Source organism: Leptosomus discolor, chromosome 10 (genome assembly GCF_034619465.1).
Source record: "Leptosomus discolor isolate bLepDis1 chromosome 10, bLepDis1.hap2, whole genome shotgun sequence".
Classification (NCBI taxonomy): Eukaryota; Metazoa; Chordata; class Aves; order Leptosomiformes; family Leptosomidae; genus Leptosomus; species Leptosomus discolor.
The window spans coordinates 17,038,291-17,055,869 of NC_141400.1; the positions used below are offsets into that span (position 1 = coordinate 17,038,291).

Sequence of the window (17,579 nt, forward strand, 5' to 3'; positions counted from 1 at the left end):
GCTAAAAAAACCCCACCAAACCCTAGAAGATTCTGCACGTGATTTATCTTCAAGGGGGTTGCAATACCTGAAACTGTTCTGCATGATGACTTGTTAATTGTACACCATGGAAATTCCTTCTGCTTTGCTTCTGCAACACAGCAAAGTCATTATAAAAATTTTGGATGCTTTTGAGGTTAAATTACATTGATTAAAGATGTTTCTCTGAATTTGAAGGGAAGCAGTAACTACTATTGATCACCTTATTATACGTAGCTAGCCTAGAAATCAATGCAAAGAAGATGTACGATTTGATGGGAATGTAAGTGATATAATTTCAGAGTGATATAAATAGCAGCAGTTTTAATGTTTCCAATTCAGCAACATCTATTGCTCAGTTATAAACGCTTCAGGATGATCAGATTTTCAAAATGGACTAGAAAAAGCCTCATACGTACCGAGTGCACGGAGGACCTCCTACCCCGGTAGGGAGTCACAAACACCAAGCTTTGCTAAGCAATCCTCTGTAGTTTGTGGACATGGTTAAGTATTAACCACACAATCACACCAACACTTCCTTTCAGTAGAGTTGGGCCCTCAACTCTTGATTGAGCGACCTCTCAATCAAACCTCCTAGAAGGGCATTACCAGCTTTTTGAGCTACAGTAAACACACTTGCATTTAATGGGTCCTTCCTGAGCTACTCCAAGGCTAGCTCTGCATGTGAGTTCTGATAAAACACACCTTCACAGGTATAGAAGATACCAGAGCGATGTGGTGTAGGAAGATAAAAAACATCTCAGGAAAAACTAGCATTTGTATGTCAATCAATTAACATGTTCTCATTCACATTATTAGCTTTTCTGCTCTAATTCCTTTTCAGCATGTGAACATCTTATTCATTTGGCGGCCAGATTGTACATTCTATTTAACATAACAAAAGTACAACTTTTCCTGTGAAATAAGTACATGTAGAATGTGCAGCCTTTCCCTCATAAGCTCCTGCTCTTGTCTGCTGCACAAAAGGAAGATGCATGTGAGGTCAAGCAGCAGAACAAAACATCCCCAGCCACCGTTACTTTGCTCTTCCTTCTGACCCTGGCAAGAAGGTGATTTTGCTGCCTCAATCTTGAAGCTATTTGCTTTTACTTCTGATAGGAGGGGGTGATGGTAATAGCCATCCATGAAGAGCAAAGGTATCTATTCTTGCCTGCTTCTCACTTTGTTTTAATCAAATATTAACTGGGTGCAGCCACTTTACTACTCACAGACAATATCTAGCAGAAATGAAAAAAGTTAATCTTTCGTGCTTTCAGGAAAGGAATAATAAAGACTGATCTGCTTGTGTGAAAGCTTGCAGGCAAAGTAACAGCAACACTGATTATAATAATAATTATTATAATTCTTAGTTACAGTTACTACATAACTCAGATTTACTTGGGCAAGGTAATGTCATCATGTAACAAATTAAGACTGAATTGCAGTATTTATACAGAAAATTTTGGACCAAAAATATCAGATCCTACATAGTTGAGAGCTAATAATCCTACTCTTTAATGATGAAGTCCAGAGAAGGAACATGTTAGTGTCTGGAACACACATCACTGTCTGCCATGTCCTTATATCTGCCCTGCACTGATAGTTACTCTTTGGTTTGAAGAAACACAATTTTTTGTCTGTAAAACAGCTAAAACTCTCCCTCCTAGTTCTAATGAGACACACTAAAGCTTTGAAACTCTTGGTAATCTTAATTTTAGTATGTTTTTGTTTTACCATTATCAGAGTTTCAGACTCAAATAGGTCATTTAAAAATCCACATGGAAATTCAGTGTCAGAAGCAGTCTTTTTTCAAAGCTAAAGCAACAAGACGAAGAATTTCTTGGCAATTCAAACCCAGGAATCAATTTCAACTCAACCATACTTCATCTTCATAAACTTTAAAACGATGCACTCTGCAGTCATGAAAACTCGTGAACAGCAATTTGAAACAGAAATATTTGCTGAAAGTGGATTTCAAAGAAAGACTTAGTCCCAAGACTTTAAATGCTTTTAGTTGTCAGTCATTCAGGCACAAGAAGTGATACAACTCATTTGGGAATTTCTTCAAGCGAACTTCATGCACTGAGTGCTCTTTTTATAAAGGAATGGAACATTAGACCTTCTCATCCATCACACCCAACAGGGCTGGTAGTTAAATGCTAGAATTCATATCCCAAACTATACCCTAAACAAGGTAGATTCTTGATCGAGCTTGCCAAGACCTATTCCTCTAACTTAAAAATGTTCTCTTCGTTTCCTTTAGAAATTTTAACAACATTCAGTATAATTGAATATATTTGCTTCTGCTTATTGACCTTACATTTCCCTTATCAAGATAATAGCATTATCTTAGAAGTTGCCTTGGGCATTTCTGCAAGGTCAAAAAGACACAATGCACAGATCGGGATAAACCTACTTTGAATTACTGCATCCATTCACGCTCCAGTGGCTCTGCAACTCTGATGACAACAAATGAAGACTAGTATGTGGCGAGTATAGCACTCAGCTTCTTAGAGCACATAAAAAGAGGGTACAGTCAGAAAAGGCCCTGACATGCTGTTAAACATTTACCATCCTGCCTGAGCTACTCCACCGCTAACCCATGTGACAACCAGGAGTCACACAGGTACGGGGGAAGCCAACAGAACCACATTATGGCAACTGTGAATTCACATTTGCCAAAAGATGCCCCAATCACTGCACAATGTTGTTTTTTTGATAGAACGAACTGCACATTCAAGGGAAAAATACCTTCCCTTGCCAGTAGGTTCTGAAGAACTAAACCTGTTTGTTTCTCATCTGAAGTCCTTTGTTTACAGAGGCGTTTTAGAACCTTCAGCTACCGTCAAAATAAGTTACACTTGATGAGAACTCTAATGTTGCAGAGCTTTTGGAAAGAGGTACGTGAAAACCACCAGCAGACAGGACTTTGTCTTAAATAACTTCTGCCACTTAGGAGCCACTAAGAGTCAGTTACCAGTCCTTTTCTTTCGTTGAAATTATAGCCTTATTCATTTTATAGTGTCAGATAAAAGGGCACATACACTCTGAAAGGGCAGCTAACCTCAGGGCAAATTGCAGCTCAACCTTTGTCTCTGGGTATCTGAGTTTAAAATCAGTGGCTATCAGGGAAGCATATTGTAAAGCTGGGATACTGCTGTGAATAATGAAGCATATCAAGTGTTTTGATAAACCAAAGGAATCTAAATGGGCCTCAAAAAGAAAAAGCATTAGGGGTTGTCTTCTTTTCCAAATCCTCGATTAGTACCCTCACAGAGTCCTGTTTTCTACCTCTCAGACTCTGACTCAAAATTCCTTTTAAGAAAATAAAGAACACGATCCTGCCATCTCTTCAAAGATTTAACTTTATGGTAGAAAGATTATATTGTTCTCATTTGCCATTAAAGGTAATAATTCTGGTGTAGTTTTCTTTTGCTAGCATTTATGTTATTTTATTAACGTCTCCATGGTACCAGTTAGCACTATATAAGGAATTTCAATTTTTAACATGATTATTAGTCTTGATTTTCATCCTCAAAGCAGACATGTTTTTGAAGGAGCCCAGGGAGGAGGAAGGAATACGACTCAGACACAGCAGTCAGTTGTTACCTCCAAGCACATACACTTAGATTGCTTTTCTTTGATGCTGTTGCCAATTTTATTCACAAGCGTATATAAAAAAAGGTCATGACATTTAGAATTACAGTACTCTGGAAATTAAATGTTCCTTTACATTTTTAATTTCTGAAAGTAATTTATTATGGAATAATATTTGAATATGATTGAATGAATGTGTAAAGATTAATGCAAACTGTCTTCAAATTGGAAGTTCACAACCACATACATTTAACCTTGTTGTATAATAGGCATAAAAAAGTTTATGCGGTAGCTTTAAGAGCTGCATTTCCATTTTGCTGGAAGCAATGGCACTGTAATTCTCCTTAGTATTTTTCCACTGACATGTCTGTATGAGGCATGAGGTTTAGCGCTCTATCATTTTCTACTTAAGATTATGCTGTATTTGAATGGATTTCACAAACTTGGCAACTAAATAAGGAGCAGAAACCAAGTCCCAGCTGTCTACGCAGTTCTTCTATACACATTTTTAAGTGAGAAATCAAACTAATGATTTTTATACCAATTCAGCAATATTAACAATACTATTGTATTATATGAGGAAAATAAAAATAATTTCGTGTGAAGACTAGAGAAAACACTAAGGCACTACATAACCAAAATACTAGTCAGAAGCTCCAGACTGAGAGGTCTGGAGATTGGGGAAATCACTCAAGTGCTGCCGCAACCAGGCTTCAGGGGACTGCCACGCTCTGCCATGTGATTGCTATGTACATCTCACACATGTCACCTCAGATACTAGTCAGGGCTTATTTCTCCAAAGCCAGGTGAACGCTACTTGTTGAGCAAATAAAGGAGACTTAGGAAAGCAATGCTATGGACATTTTTTTGCAACCAGCGATTAGAATTCGTAATTCTCCTCTAAACCTAAGGAAAGCTGGCTGGCTTCCAGGCTGTAAAGGGCAGACACACACAATACCAAATCCCTCTTCAGATGCTGCTAAAATTGCACCTGGATAAAATTTATACCAGTATATAGAATTTACTCATGTTTTCTCATGGAAACTCCTGGGAGCTCTTTGTTAAAAGACTGACAAACTGAAATATTCTGTTTGAGCTTCCATTACACTCAGTGGGTCAACTGGAGAATGCCTGAAGAAAGGAGACCGAGGAAGTAAGTTAAAGGAAGTCTTTAACTGGCACATTCAAAGATCCAGAAGAAAATTTAAGATAAAGCAAGTTAGAAAGCCCCTTTGATTATTTGCTACTTAATATCAAATCCTTTTCAGCACCTAACCCCAAAAAGAAAGAGACAGTGATAAACCAAAATATTACACTGCTCTAATTTTTTTTTTTGCACATGCATATATATGCACACACACAACCACTCCCATGCCTGTACAGGTATTTTGCTTGTAACACTATAATCAGGCTCATGAGCAGTTTCTTTGCCTACCCTCAATGCAGATGACTAGTGTCTTCAGTGTTTTGAATATTTCCACACACAGGTGGCAATGATTTCCCTTATTTCCCAGGCAACCTAGCTCCATGAAGGAGGCAGAGCACTCTCTCCGTGTCACACTGAAGATGGCAGAATTGAGGCATTTAATACCCTGGTCGCCAGGGCAATGGCAGGATTGCTGTAAGTTCAAGTTGGCCCTCTTGAAAAAGCCTTCAGGAAAGTTGCTCTGCAGATCACCCAAGCCATTAAATTAATGCTCTGTTGGCTGGAGTTGAAAGTTTTGAGTCAAGCAAAACAAAAGCCTGGGTTTCAGAATACATACACCCTGTCAAATTGCATTTATCAAGATAAGGGTTATTAGAATCTTTTTTCTCTTGTGTGAATGAAATTGTAAGCTTAAAATGTCACTGAAGATTTATTAATCTGATACTCTTTCTGATAAGGGCAAAGAAATAGAAAGGGCAAAGACAAAGAAATATTTCTTGTAGCCTGATAAGGGCTACAAGAAATAGAAAATATGAATAAGGCCATTTATCCATGGGTATACTGTAACCAAAAAATTCAAGCCACATAAAGCACTATTACAGTTATATATTGATTTCAGAACCTTGCTATCTGAAACACTTCACCGAAGTTTGATAGCCATGCAGAAAAATGTCCGTGATTTGCAAAAAAATTGAATAAACCTGAATTTTCAAAGTCTAGGCTGGAGAATCACTTCTTGTTCTAGAAAGTAGATGGAGGCCTAATGCAACAACTGGTGCTGTGCTAGAGGATACAGTATGTGGAGCACCACCACCAGCATCAACAGTGTTTTCAGCTGAAGCAACAGGGCCTGAACTAACCCAAGGAGTGCTGTTTAAAGTTTTTTTTCCTGTTTCTGTGCCTGCTACTGATGGATCATGTCCACAGTGGGGAGGAGTAAGAGCGAAGAGATGTTCACAGATATTCTGGGTCAAACAGACCGTTGTTAAAGCTTCATCTTTTTTATATTCCATGTGGTGCACAAGGCAAACAAACACATTTCACTGCTCAACATGACAGAGCAAACGCTGTAAGTCACTGCTTTGGCTTTGTGAGCTCCTAATGCAGAGACCCCAGCAGCTCTCAGGGAGTTAACCCTCAGCTCTCCTCCCAAGAGAGGGCAGACTGCACTGTACTTGAAAACAGGCTAGCATTCGCTTTGCTCTCACCAGCACACCTGCACTCCTACCAAGAAACCATACCCACTAGCAACAACTCTTCCCTTCCAAAGGGCCTTCCCCATAGCAGGGTGGAAACTCCTCGGCAGAACCTGGCTGTGGCACTTGCTCTGCTGCTGGACTTCAGCGTTCAGTCAGTCTCTTTTGCGAGAACTAATTCCCTTTGGATGAGGGCACTCTGAGACAGCTCCTGCTTACTTCCTCGGAAAAGACCTGGGGGAGTGAATTAGCTCACCTGGCTTTCAGAGCTAAACAGAGAACTCACTGGCGAGCCAGCAGGGAAAATGGCCATTTGTGCCGAGACTCCAGCCTTCAGTTTTGTATAACTCCATTTGCAACGAGTTTGTTATTGAAACAATTTCATATATAAATACAGATACATATACCTATTTAATATATATTTGACTTCTAATGATAACATTGATAACAATAAAGATTAAAGTGATATTTCAGATTCCATGTAATATATATGTGTGACTTTAAATGACTTTTTGGTTAACACACAGGCTACTGATTATTTCTTTTAATTTATGAGGTAATGAGCCATCAAGTAATATTTTTTTCTTTTCTATCTTTTACAATGATTCAATGTTGTCATTTAAAATAAATTCACTAAAAAATGAGAATCCTTAGCCAGATCTCAGCTTTCCCGTGAGAATTGATCAAGTGGGCGTTACTTTTGCAGCAGTTAAGATGTTTGAAAGCACTGCATGTTTAGAAAAGGATTAGCTGTACCTTTGCTTTTTCTCAGAAAGCGTTAGTATAAAATCTATTAGTTAAGAAATGGCTTTCTTTCATTTTTCTAAGAATATAGCAGGAACCAATTAATCTGCTATAATGCCATTAACAGCCCAACTTACCAGTCTTCTCCATCTTGTGTTTTGAACCTTCAGGTCCTGGAAGGCAAGGACAGGGCCCTTCGCATCGAGCTGTGATGGTTTTGCCAGAAGTACATGCATGAAACTCCAACTTGCACTAGAATCATAAAAAAAAAAAGCAAGAATATGTTTTGAATTAGGACAAGATATAAAAGCAGCAGCTGTGAATTAAAAGAGAAATTGCATTTAGCAGTAATGGTGTTGGATAGATTGCAAAACTTCAGCCTCTATTGAAAATGCCATTGTTTTTATTATTACAGATAACAACATTAATAGCTACTTCCTATGCAGAGTTTTGCACGGCACTTCTAAATGTGCCTTGTAAAGTGTTGTTATTATTCCATGATAAAATATATGGAATCTGCAGCACAGAAAGTTGAAACAATTCTTTCCAGGTCGCCTAAGAGATCAGTGGCAGAGCTAGGAACAAAATACAAACCTCCAGAATCCCGTGTGTTTCTTATGCTGCATTACCATGTTTCAGGCGTGAAATCATGCCATTTATCACTGGTTACCACTACTGATTTATTAGTTTGGTCTTTTGAGGAGCTGGGAGCTCTCAACTTCCCCTGCAAGCAAGGGGCTTGGTCTGAATAACATCTGTGAAAATACACCAGTCCTCACAATAGTGAGAAATCAGCTCATCAGCTGATGAGACAGGCCCTTCAATACATCAGCTTCTCTGAATAAGGAGAAAATTTTAAATTACTCCTACCGATAAATTGCCTTAACAGTAGCATCCGTAAAAATAGCCATCCATCATGCAATCAACTCCAGAAATACAACAAAATCGTAAAACTGAAGTGTGATGATTAAACTACGAGCAGTACAGTGTAGTTCCCTATATCTGTGTATTGTTACTTGTTCCTTTCCCTTCCCTAAAACCTCAGCAGATAATTTACAGCACCTCTTGACAGTCACCGCATTCAAACCATTTAGGACAGCAGGACATGTGCAGTATAGGACGAACGAGACAACTCAGAATTAATATTGCAAAAGCATGCTAGTTAAAAAGCCCTGATTTATGACATACTGACTATTCATAGCCTTTGCTGTTCGCATTACATATATTTTAGTGCTGACTTTCCTCCAAGAGCTTTCTGCCTGTGTAGTTGTCCTCTCTGCAGCTACTGCCCGAAGGATATCTTCCCCACACTGTGCCCAGCAGCACGGTCGCTGGAGACTGGACTAACGTACTAATAAAATGGAGTAAAAGAAAACAGCACGCAGAAGCAGGAACAAAAATGTGCGAGGCGTTCTCTTTGGCTTGATACCTAATAAACTGAATTCAGTTCCTTTTTTTTTTTTTTTTGTCATCTTCAAGCGCTGATTTTACCAGATCAGAATCTGAAGGCTTCCAATGCAAGGGGGAGTTTTGCTCACAGCGCTGAGGCTGGTGCTCCTCCCTGCAGAGACTGCCTCCTGCCAGGGGAAATTGGAAATGTTGGGCTGTAAAATCCCTTTGATAAATCTAAATTATAGATTGATTCTTTTTTTGTTGTTGTTTAGAAGTAGGCTAGCATGCTTACGCAGCGTGACACAACGCGTTTTGAAACGTGCAGCTTTTTTGAAGGCCGAAGGACACACAGCACAGGACCATGGTGTCACCCAGTGAGGATGCAGTGGGCAACTGGAGCTCATCTAGCAACAGCTGCTGCTGAAAATCACAGCATCATCTTCTGTTATTTCGGTACAGTGGAAGCCAGAAGAGAACAGGATGTTGTTACAAGATAAACGCCTCCTGCTTTGAAAGTACGACAAATATCTCGGCTTTACCTCTGTTTGTTTTCGTTAAAAGGGCTCATCTTTGCCCAGGCTTTAATCTAACAGCAGGAAACCATTATCCTGTGCCTACATCCTATTCTGTTGACATTATCTCCCGGCCATTCTGAACGTCAATGCACCCTGGTGGTTGCACACTCTGTGTGATGTTCTGCCCTTCCAATTTAGAAAACGCATGGCCACAAACATGTGCAAGCTTAGGTTGTGCTTTACACTAATTTCCTGCAAGACTAAAGGGAATATATGTACTTATGTTTCATCTGTTTGCTCCGTAAATACACTTGCTTAATCTATGCTGTTCAGACAGAACACAAACACGAGAGAAAGAACATCAGAAGGAAAGGAGAACACTTCTGAGCACACAGTCCTGAAGGCAACGACTCTTTCTGCAGCATGTTCTTACAGTCAATATGTTACTGAGAACATAGGCAGAAATATTTCTGCAGCTGGAGTTGATCCTTTAATCCCTTACAGAACATCAATTAGTTACATACTTTATTATGCATAATAAATGTAAATTACGTATCTAAGCATTAGCAATTATACTTCAAATACCACCTTTACGATGGTAAGGCCTATTTCAAGCCCGTTATTACGTGCAGTTAAGAAAGAGCGAGCTTTACACTTGGAAACAGCGAGGCAAGTTTTTCCTCAGTTTTCCTTAAGATTGATAAAAATTACAACCAAAAAGCTCTGAATAAATCAAAGGAGAAACTACTTTAAAAGGGCTGTCTCTGTGATCGGAATATGCAGGGCAAGAAGGAGAGCTGAACTTGACGATCACAATGGTGCAGTCACATGTGAGTAAATTTACACCTATGATTAACCACATTATCTTCCCACCCTCTGAGTTTGGGATGCTGGTTTGCATACGTATAGAACTGGGGTGGCAGCTTGGTGTTGAGGAAGCATGATAAAAGAACATTCTTTTAAGTATTGAAAAGTAATCACTATTATCCTAATTTAACACCTAATCACTGTGTGTAACTTTTTCCTTTCCTGAAAGGAAAACATGGAGATATCATACTTTCCATGTGATGATGTGCTTACTCATGGCAATAACCCACATAAGTAGCTCAACTTTGGTTTTAATGACATTGCCTAAGCCAAGCTAAGTGATATTCAGAGGCAGAGTGGCCATAGACGATGTCTTGCAGATCAATAATGAAGCTTTCGGACTACTCTGCCACTGGATCTACAGTCTAGGAGGAGCCTGTTGGTTTTCCCCATGTCATGGACACTGCATTTCTATTTTTGTGGGGAAAAATCAAATGCTCTCTTTCCTTTTGCCATCCTCAGCTCCTTCTCACATGAAAATAAAAAGATACACAGTACAGGACAAACATAATAATTGAGGGAACGATCCAACTATGAGCAGCAAAAGAACATTACGATGTTCGCAGACATGAGCCATAAAGCTCCTTCCAGTGATTCTACACAGGATCTACTGGGAGCAGACTCACAGCCTAGGGCTGCTCCCTCTGCTTTCAGGGAACTCATCTCACTGGTGGTATGACTAGATATGCCGTGACTCTCTGCTCAGCTTTTCTCCTAGTACAGCTCCCTGGGTCCTGCCAAGCTTTGTGTTTCTCTGCTACCTCCCTGACGCTTGAACTGCATTTGTTTACTACGAACCCCAAGGCCCACATAAACATCTCTAAACTATTTTACTGCAAATGGAAAAGTAGCTCTGTTATTTGTTGTTAAACGTATATGGAGATCAGTAAAATATATGAGGGGAGAAACGGTTGAACATATTCATGGAATATTCATAAATTAATTTATTCAACTAAGATGTGGGAAATTATTGCAGAGTATGTTTTGGCTAAAGTGTTCCCCTGAGAATCCACTACTCGTGTAATGATTCCCTCTTTATTGTCAGTGAATCTACAGCAATGTGTTTTGCATAAGCATCCACATTTGAGGGAGAAAGAAAATAGCTACATAAAATTTATTCGCAGCTATTTTATTCTTGTCTGTCAGTCTCTAGCCCTGCTAGAGTAGAATCTAGATATTTTTTAATGATGTAATAAAACAGCATATCTCTGTCTTTATACTGGCTTTCAACTTTTGGCAGCCAGTTTTTGATCTAACCTGTACACAACTAATACTGTTGAATAATACTGTGATCTTTTACACAAGGGTGTATATTTGACTAATGACTACGTGGACAGCTTAGTACAGCCTCCAGACCACCTTAATGCCTTGAACAGCTCTGCACCCTGACACAAGCAACTCACGTATTTGCTCAAAATGCAGCCAAGCAGCGGGGTGAAACAGGGGCCAGCGGCGCTCAGGCACGCAGGCCATCAGGCGCGTGGGCAGGGAGCAGGCAGGCGAGCTGCCTCCCGGCTGGCATGGAGTGATGGGCACCTCCGTGCTCCGCTGCAGAGCTGAAACTCCCTCTGGCAGCCAGTCAGCTACAGGCGAGGCAGCAACTTCGGAAGGGACTCCTGCCACCAGCAGATGCCCAGCGGTCCCTGCTGAGGTCAGCTAATGCTCCTCCACCAGGGGAGGCGAGCAGGCAGCTACACTGCAACAACAAACGCTCCCACCAGCAGAGGTGGACTTGGTGCACGCTGGCAACATTCGATGCATTAACTTCACGTGCTGGGATGAAGACTGGTACCTCACTCGGTAGCGACATAGCGGTGCATTTCTTCATTGGGATTCTAATTACAAAATATAGCGTAAACACTGCTACATCCCAGCCCTGACAGCACCTTCCATCGGGAACGCAGATGTAATTGAGAATCTGCTGCAGGTGCCCCAGGTGGGCTGGGACATACCATGTGCCTAACCTTGCTCCTGTTGGCAGGGCCACAGAGAGAACAGACAGTGGGAGCACTGATACAACACAGGCTCAGTATCCTGGGCGATCTCACAGCCTCGGTAGCAAACACCAGGGAAGGGGATAAGGGGAGAGTGTGCTTTAACCACTGTTCTGCAGAGGGGAGGCACTCTGAGACCCTGACTTGGTCTTCATGCATAAAATTCCTAAGACAATATCTATCATTTAAAATTTCTTGTATTTATGCTAATAAAAGATAACAAATGCTAATAAATATTAGCTTCCAAACTTCTATTGCTTCTGTCATGAATTGAAATGTGAATTATAAAGGAGAGAAGCATATTTTTGTTAGTGGGAGTATGTAGGAACTAGCAGACACAATACACACGATGAAGATAAAGTACCATGAAGTCCCTTTCTCAAAAGAATAAAAATTGGAACATGAGGTTAAATTTTATAGCATACTAATTAAAATGTATGTTAAAACCCTGAAATATTACATCCTACCAATAGCAGTGGCTCTAAAACTCTGTTGTTGAACAGTGCTCTTGCCTGGAAGACACTGCATCCTCTTTGGCGCCCTGCAGCTTTTTACATTTCCACTGAGAATTACTTCAGTGCAGTGTTTGTTTAATGGTGCATCTTTTGTTCACTCACAATACGTCTCTTCTAAATTTGAGATACAAATAACAAAAACTCATTATTTTCTACCTTATCTTTTACTCAGTACCTGCCACTGGCAGAAGCTAAAACTTCCTGAAATTACACCATATACATTTTTCAGTCCAGAGTTTCTTTATATCAGTAGTTTTTCATACCTATCTGTCTTAGCAGATAATTAGAATCCATTGGAATTCAGACACTCATTTGAGAGGGGTTGTTTGTTTACATGCTTTAGAGCAGTGCTTGCCATTGCTTCCTTAGCTAGGACCATTATCAGTATTTTCTTTATAAGCCTCTGTTTCCAGTTTTCATCAGATAGAAAAAAAATTACTATATTTGGAACACACACAGTCCAAGAGACTTTTTTTAAAACTTGACACGATAAAAAAAAGTGTTCAGTCTCTTTTCAAATCCCAAAAGAAATGTCATGTAGTGCATTCCCTTTGCATCCTGCTGAACATGTACATTAAAAACTTAATGGGAATTCTCCAAACTTTTTAGGCTCTGTAAAACCCGAAATGCTGAAAACAACTGCCCGGCTGGGCAGGTAGGAAATGGCAGAGTCAGCCACGTGATTTCATGTTTGTGAAAAGTCAGACACTAACGCCAAGTCTTGACACAAGTCTCAAATTCTGGGCTATGTGACAGGGTCGGGTGGTGCCTTAGCACTTCTCCTCCCTGCCACGCAGTTCTGCTGCTCTGCAAACCAGAGCCTTGCCCAGGCCTCACTGCCCTGGGCTCTGGAGAAGGAGAGGGGCTGCAGGGGGACAGGGCAACAGAGCCTCATGCCTCACTGCAAATACGGACCAAGCTCTGAAGCTCTGTCCCCAGCACTGACCACTTGAGTAGCCTTTCTCTTGATGAAAGTGGCTGTTCTATGGCCAGACTAGCATTTTTGCTAGCCCCTATTGTGACTTCTTCTTGAGCACACACTTGTTGTTCCTTTTGCTGGCCTTCCCTACAGCAGGGCTTCCCGTCCTGTAAATGCTCTGCTTGCTCCAGGATGGGACTGGCTCGTGTTATTGCAATTAAAAATAAGCGGAGGCTGGAAAAAAAAAACCCTACCATATTTGTTTTCTATTAGAATAGCTACCAGGCAAACATGCAGCACTTTTTCTTTGCAATAAAAGCTGTACAAAGATATCTTAAAAACCTGGAGTTCTAATTAGGGGCTCTGTTCTCCTTACGAGAATACAGAACTGCTGATGATATTAATGGCAGTTATGCATGCATACCAGTGGTGGAATAAACTCTAATTAACACAAACAACCAATTGTGTAAATATATATTGAGTCATTTTCAAAATGTGAGCTAGCTGTAGCTTTGAAGCAGATGTTATAGCTGATGGGCTCAGAAATTCCCCTTTCTGCAGGAAATGACATGAAGGACCTTATTATATCCCAGGTAAACAACAAATATTTGAGAAAGTCTCTCATGGCACACTTAGCTGACAGGCTAGTGGTTCATAATCTGCTAGAAAAAGAGAACAGCTTCTAGATGCAGGGTCAAGAAGAAAAAGACCCAGGTTCCAAGGCAGTGATATTAAATAGGCTGAACAGATTTACGCAGCTGAATGCAGTAACACCAAAAGGTCTCATGCAGCAAAGCTCCGAGGACCACAAATTGCTCTGTACTCCACAGCTCTGCCCTCTGCAATCCTGCAGCTCTAAGGAGGAACAGCTGCAGGACTTTGCCATCAGGGTAAAATTAACCACGGAGCAGAGGGAAAGCAGGAGACCCAGCTAACCCCTCAATATCACTCCTTAAGTCAGGAGGTCGCATCATTAATGTTGCTGGCTGCAAGCACATGGCTCAGATCCCTGAAATTAAGCTTGTCAATTTTAAAATTTTAAAATGTACCACCATCTTTTTTTTTTTTTTTTAATTTATTTTACTTTTTCAGCTGCTTTTTTTTTGTTAGGTCCCAGCCATGTGCAATCAACAAGTGACATGTGTTTGACTCCTACAGCATAAGTCTAAAGGACTGACTACCAGCTCCAGAGCAACTGGAAAGATAGAAGGTTCATCTTTCGGGAAGAGACAACCTGTTCCTGGCCTGGGCTTCCGAAAAGTGAGCCGAGTTGCAGAGGCAGCTATCATGCAATTCAGGATGGCATTAATTGCGTATTTTGTGGCTCTGCACTACAATTAGAAGTGTGCACACCTCTCAAAATACGTTCCAATTTCTCAGCAGAAGAGCTGAAAGGGCTCCTTGTTTTCCTCAGTTAAAGAGTTTCAGAAAGCAAAGAGCCTGACTGCCCAGTAGCGGGTCAGCTCTGCTCCTACGAGTTCATGCCTCTTCCTGGCCTTCAAGTGAGTGCATGAGAGATCCTTAAAAGGGAGCCTGGGACCATGGGGTACAAGTCCCACACACCACAGCCAGGAGAAGAAGGGGAGAGCCGGGGGGCAGGCATGCCAGCAGCACGCTCTCAAGACAGCGGCAGCTCTCCCCAGTGGTGTGGAAACCCAGGGTAATGGCACAGCTGAAGTGACCACCGCAGCTAATTATCTGACCACGCTGCACATCAGAATATGGATTCCTAAGTGTTTAGCCCTTGATTTGTTTTTAAAGGACTACTTGGCTGAGCTTTCACATTTGTAATTGGACAAAAGTAGCCAAAAGCTTTGCATTTAAATGTTGCCCTGCTGGTTAAAACTACCCGAAGAAGAATGAACTAGAGACCTTGGGGGGGGGGGGAAGTGCTGTTTTCCAAAGCAACTGATAGCTGAAGAGTTAGTAAGGCAACTGCTTGTAGGCATGGTGAACCATTTCAGTGCTTGAATGGCAGGGCTGCAAACCAAAGAAATTATCATGTACTCGTGCTACCGCAAACTGCGCTTACGGACAGCAAAATCAGGTGATTTGGGGACTTCTGGACAGACTACTGAAGGACAAAATCCTGGTTTTGTACAAAACAAATTGCCCTGAGAAATAGCTGGCAGTCAGGTCAATGTGAAGCAGGATTTTTTTTTTTTAAAAAAATGCAGTTAATTGCATCAGCTAGATGATATGGCATATAAGGTCACAGTACTGAATATAGGAGGTGGAGGACATGCAAGGGACCATTTATTAATGCAATGAAACAATGAAAACAAATGGTTGCCATTTTGCGAACCAACAAGAAAACAGTTCTAGGCACCAAAATCTACCATGTCATATACAAATTAAATTTGTTTTTACAAGTAGTTTAGATGCCAGTTCTAGAAACACTCAGGGCAAGGCGGGTCGGGGGAGAGGGGCATATCTCAGTTATTTTATCATGTATCAAGATATTCAGGTGCTTATTGGAGCAGCAGGCACCAAGCAGCACTGGAACTTGACACAGAAGAGTCAATTTATAAGTGGAAATATTTGTGCAATGCTGTTTTCAACTTTTAGAAAAATTAAAAATGTATCTTATAGCCCATACTCTATATTCACATACAAAAGCATTTCCTGTTGCTAAATGTCTACTCCTTTTTCTTCCTGCAGGGTTTCCATGATAGTTCACTAATGATGACTGTTTTCTAGCTGCACATGGGAGTTTTTGCTTTCCAGTACACTAGTCTGCCACATCCCAAGATGTGGGCTTTAAAAATCACTTTCCTACTGCATTTTCTTTCATTTCTCTCTCTCTCTAATATTGCTTTTGCCTCTGTGAAATCATTCTCTATTTTAACTCTTCATAATTATGAGTTAATGACATTATTCAAAGTGGAAAGAAGCTACTTATTTTTAATAGACCACAGCCATCTTAGTTTAAAAGTAAATCACAGGAAAACAATTGGAGATTTGGAACTATAGATGCTGCATGAAATGTACTTGCCATATAATTGAGATGCATTCTCATTCTGTAGCCATTTACTGATCACATGAGAACAATGATTTGTCATTTTTACTTGCTTGAAATTACTAAAGGCAATTTAATTTCTCTCATGGAGACGACACATCAGATAACATGAACATAATCAAGAGGTAACGATCTGTGGCTCTATGCACATACAGACCCTCCAGTTACCAGCTAAAAAACTGCCTACATATGGCAGAGGGAAGGCAATGCAAGACATTCAGATCCCCAAGCACAGGGTTTCCATCCAGACAACGACATTTTAAACACAGCAATTTAGCTACGTCGTGCAATGGTATCAATCTAGATCTCGGATGAGGCAACGCTCCATCTACTCAGTCATTCTCATACCCATCTGTCCATACCTGGGCAAAAAGCAGCATCTGGTGACCACTGTAAAGGGCAGGCATGTTCCCTTCAGGCTTTTGTGCAATTGGTATGATGGCAATATCTTAGAGCATCTCAAAAATCTCTCAAGCAACTCTCCCCATCAATCAGTAACTGCAAAGTCATATGCCTTCTGTAGGAGACCTATAGCATGTAAGGCGCCTAAACCAAACAACTAGATATTGGCATTAGGTGAGGGTCCTGTATTTAGCACTGTCTTTGTGGTTACTTTAAGGTGTCTGATGCATCTGACAGTATGTTATCAGGGACAAGATTCTGACCACTATGGCTGTGCAGGCTGAGAACAGTTCAGAAATACAGTTTAACCCTCTCTCTGATGTATTTTTATAAGTGAAAGTTGAAGAAAAGTTGCTACTACACCCGCTTCACCTCTTGAAACACTGGTGAATTAGTCTGTCGAATTTGTTCTCTGCTGCCTATTGCTTCTCTAGCAACCTTCCCACAAATAACAAGTGATATTTAAACTAGCATGTCATGTTCATAAAGTTTTGCGCCTCCCAGGGCCTGTGTTGTAAAATTACCAGGGAGGAGGAAGTACCTGGAAACACCTCAGAGCCCATGTGGACAAGAGTCTGGGGAGCTTCCAGGAGAGACAGAGAAGAGAACAAGGGTCAGGCTAGGTGCTATACTCTGGGCTTCCGAACTCATGCATCCTTAACTAGCAGCAATTTCTTAAAACTCATTGCATTTTTGTTTCTAGAATGAGCAAAAAATGGTGAGGGAAAAAGGATACAGATACTCAGAAAAACCACCCTAGCTTGTCTGACAACTTGGCAGTGCGGTGAGCAGCTAAAGTATATTCTTCCTTATCACCCAACTCAGTAGTTTACTTGTGCTGCCAGTCATATGCCAAACATATGACCAAGTCCTGATGTGCCTCTGTAAAAGTGGAAAAGTGAGCTTTTACAGCATGCATGTTTGGTTTTTAAATGTTGTGTCATCCTTTCCTAACCATACTTTGTCTTTCCATGT

At 40.7% G+C, this 17,579-nt stretch overlaps 1 protein-coding gene across 1 annotated transcript in view; it reads right to left on the reverse strand.

Moving 5' to 3' along the window:
* Positions 1-17,579, reverse strand: part of SPOCK1 (SPARC (osteonectin), cwcv and kazal like domains proteoglycan 1) — a 311,125-nt gene that overhangs the window by 53,986 nt on the left and 239,560 nt on the right. Inside the window, exon 5 of the mRNA XM_086470913.1 lies at positions 7,119-7,233. Coding sequence (XP_086327039.1) covers positions 7,119-7,233 — 115 coding nt within the window. The remainder of the gene's footprint in view (positions 1-7,118; positions 7,234-17,579) is intronic.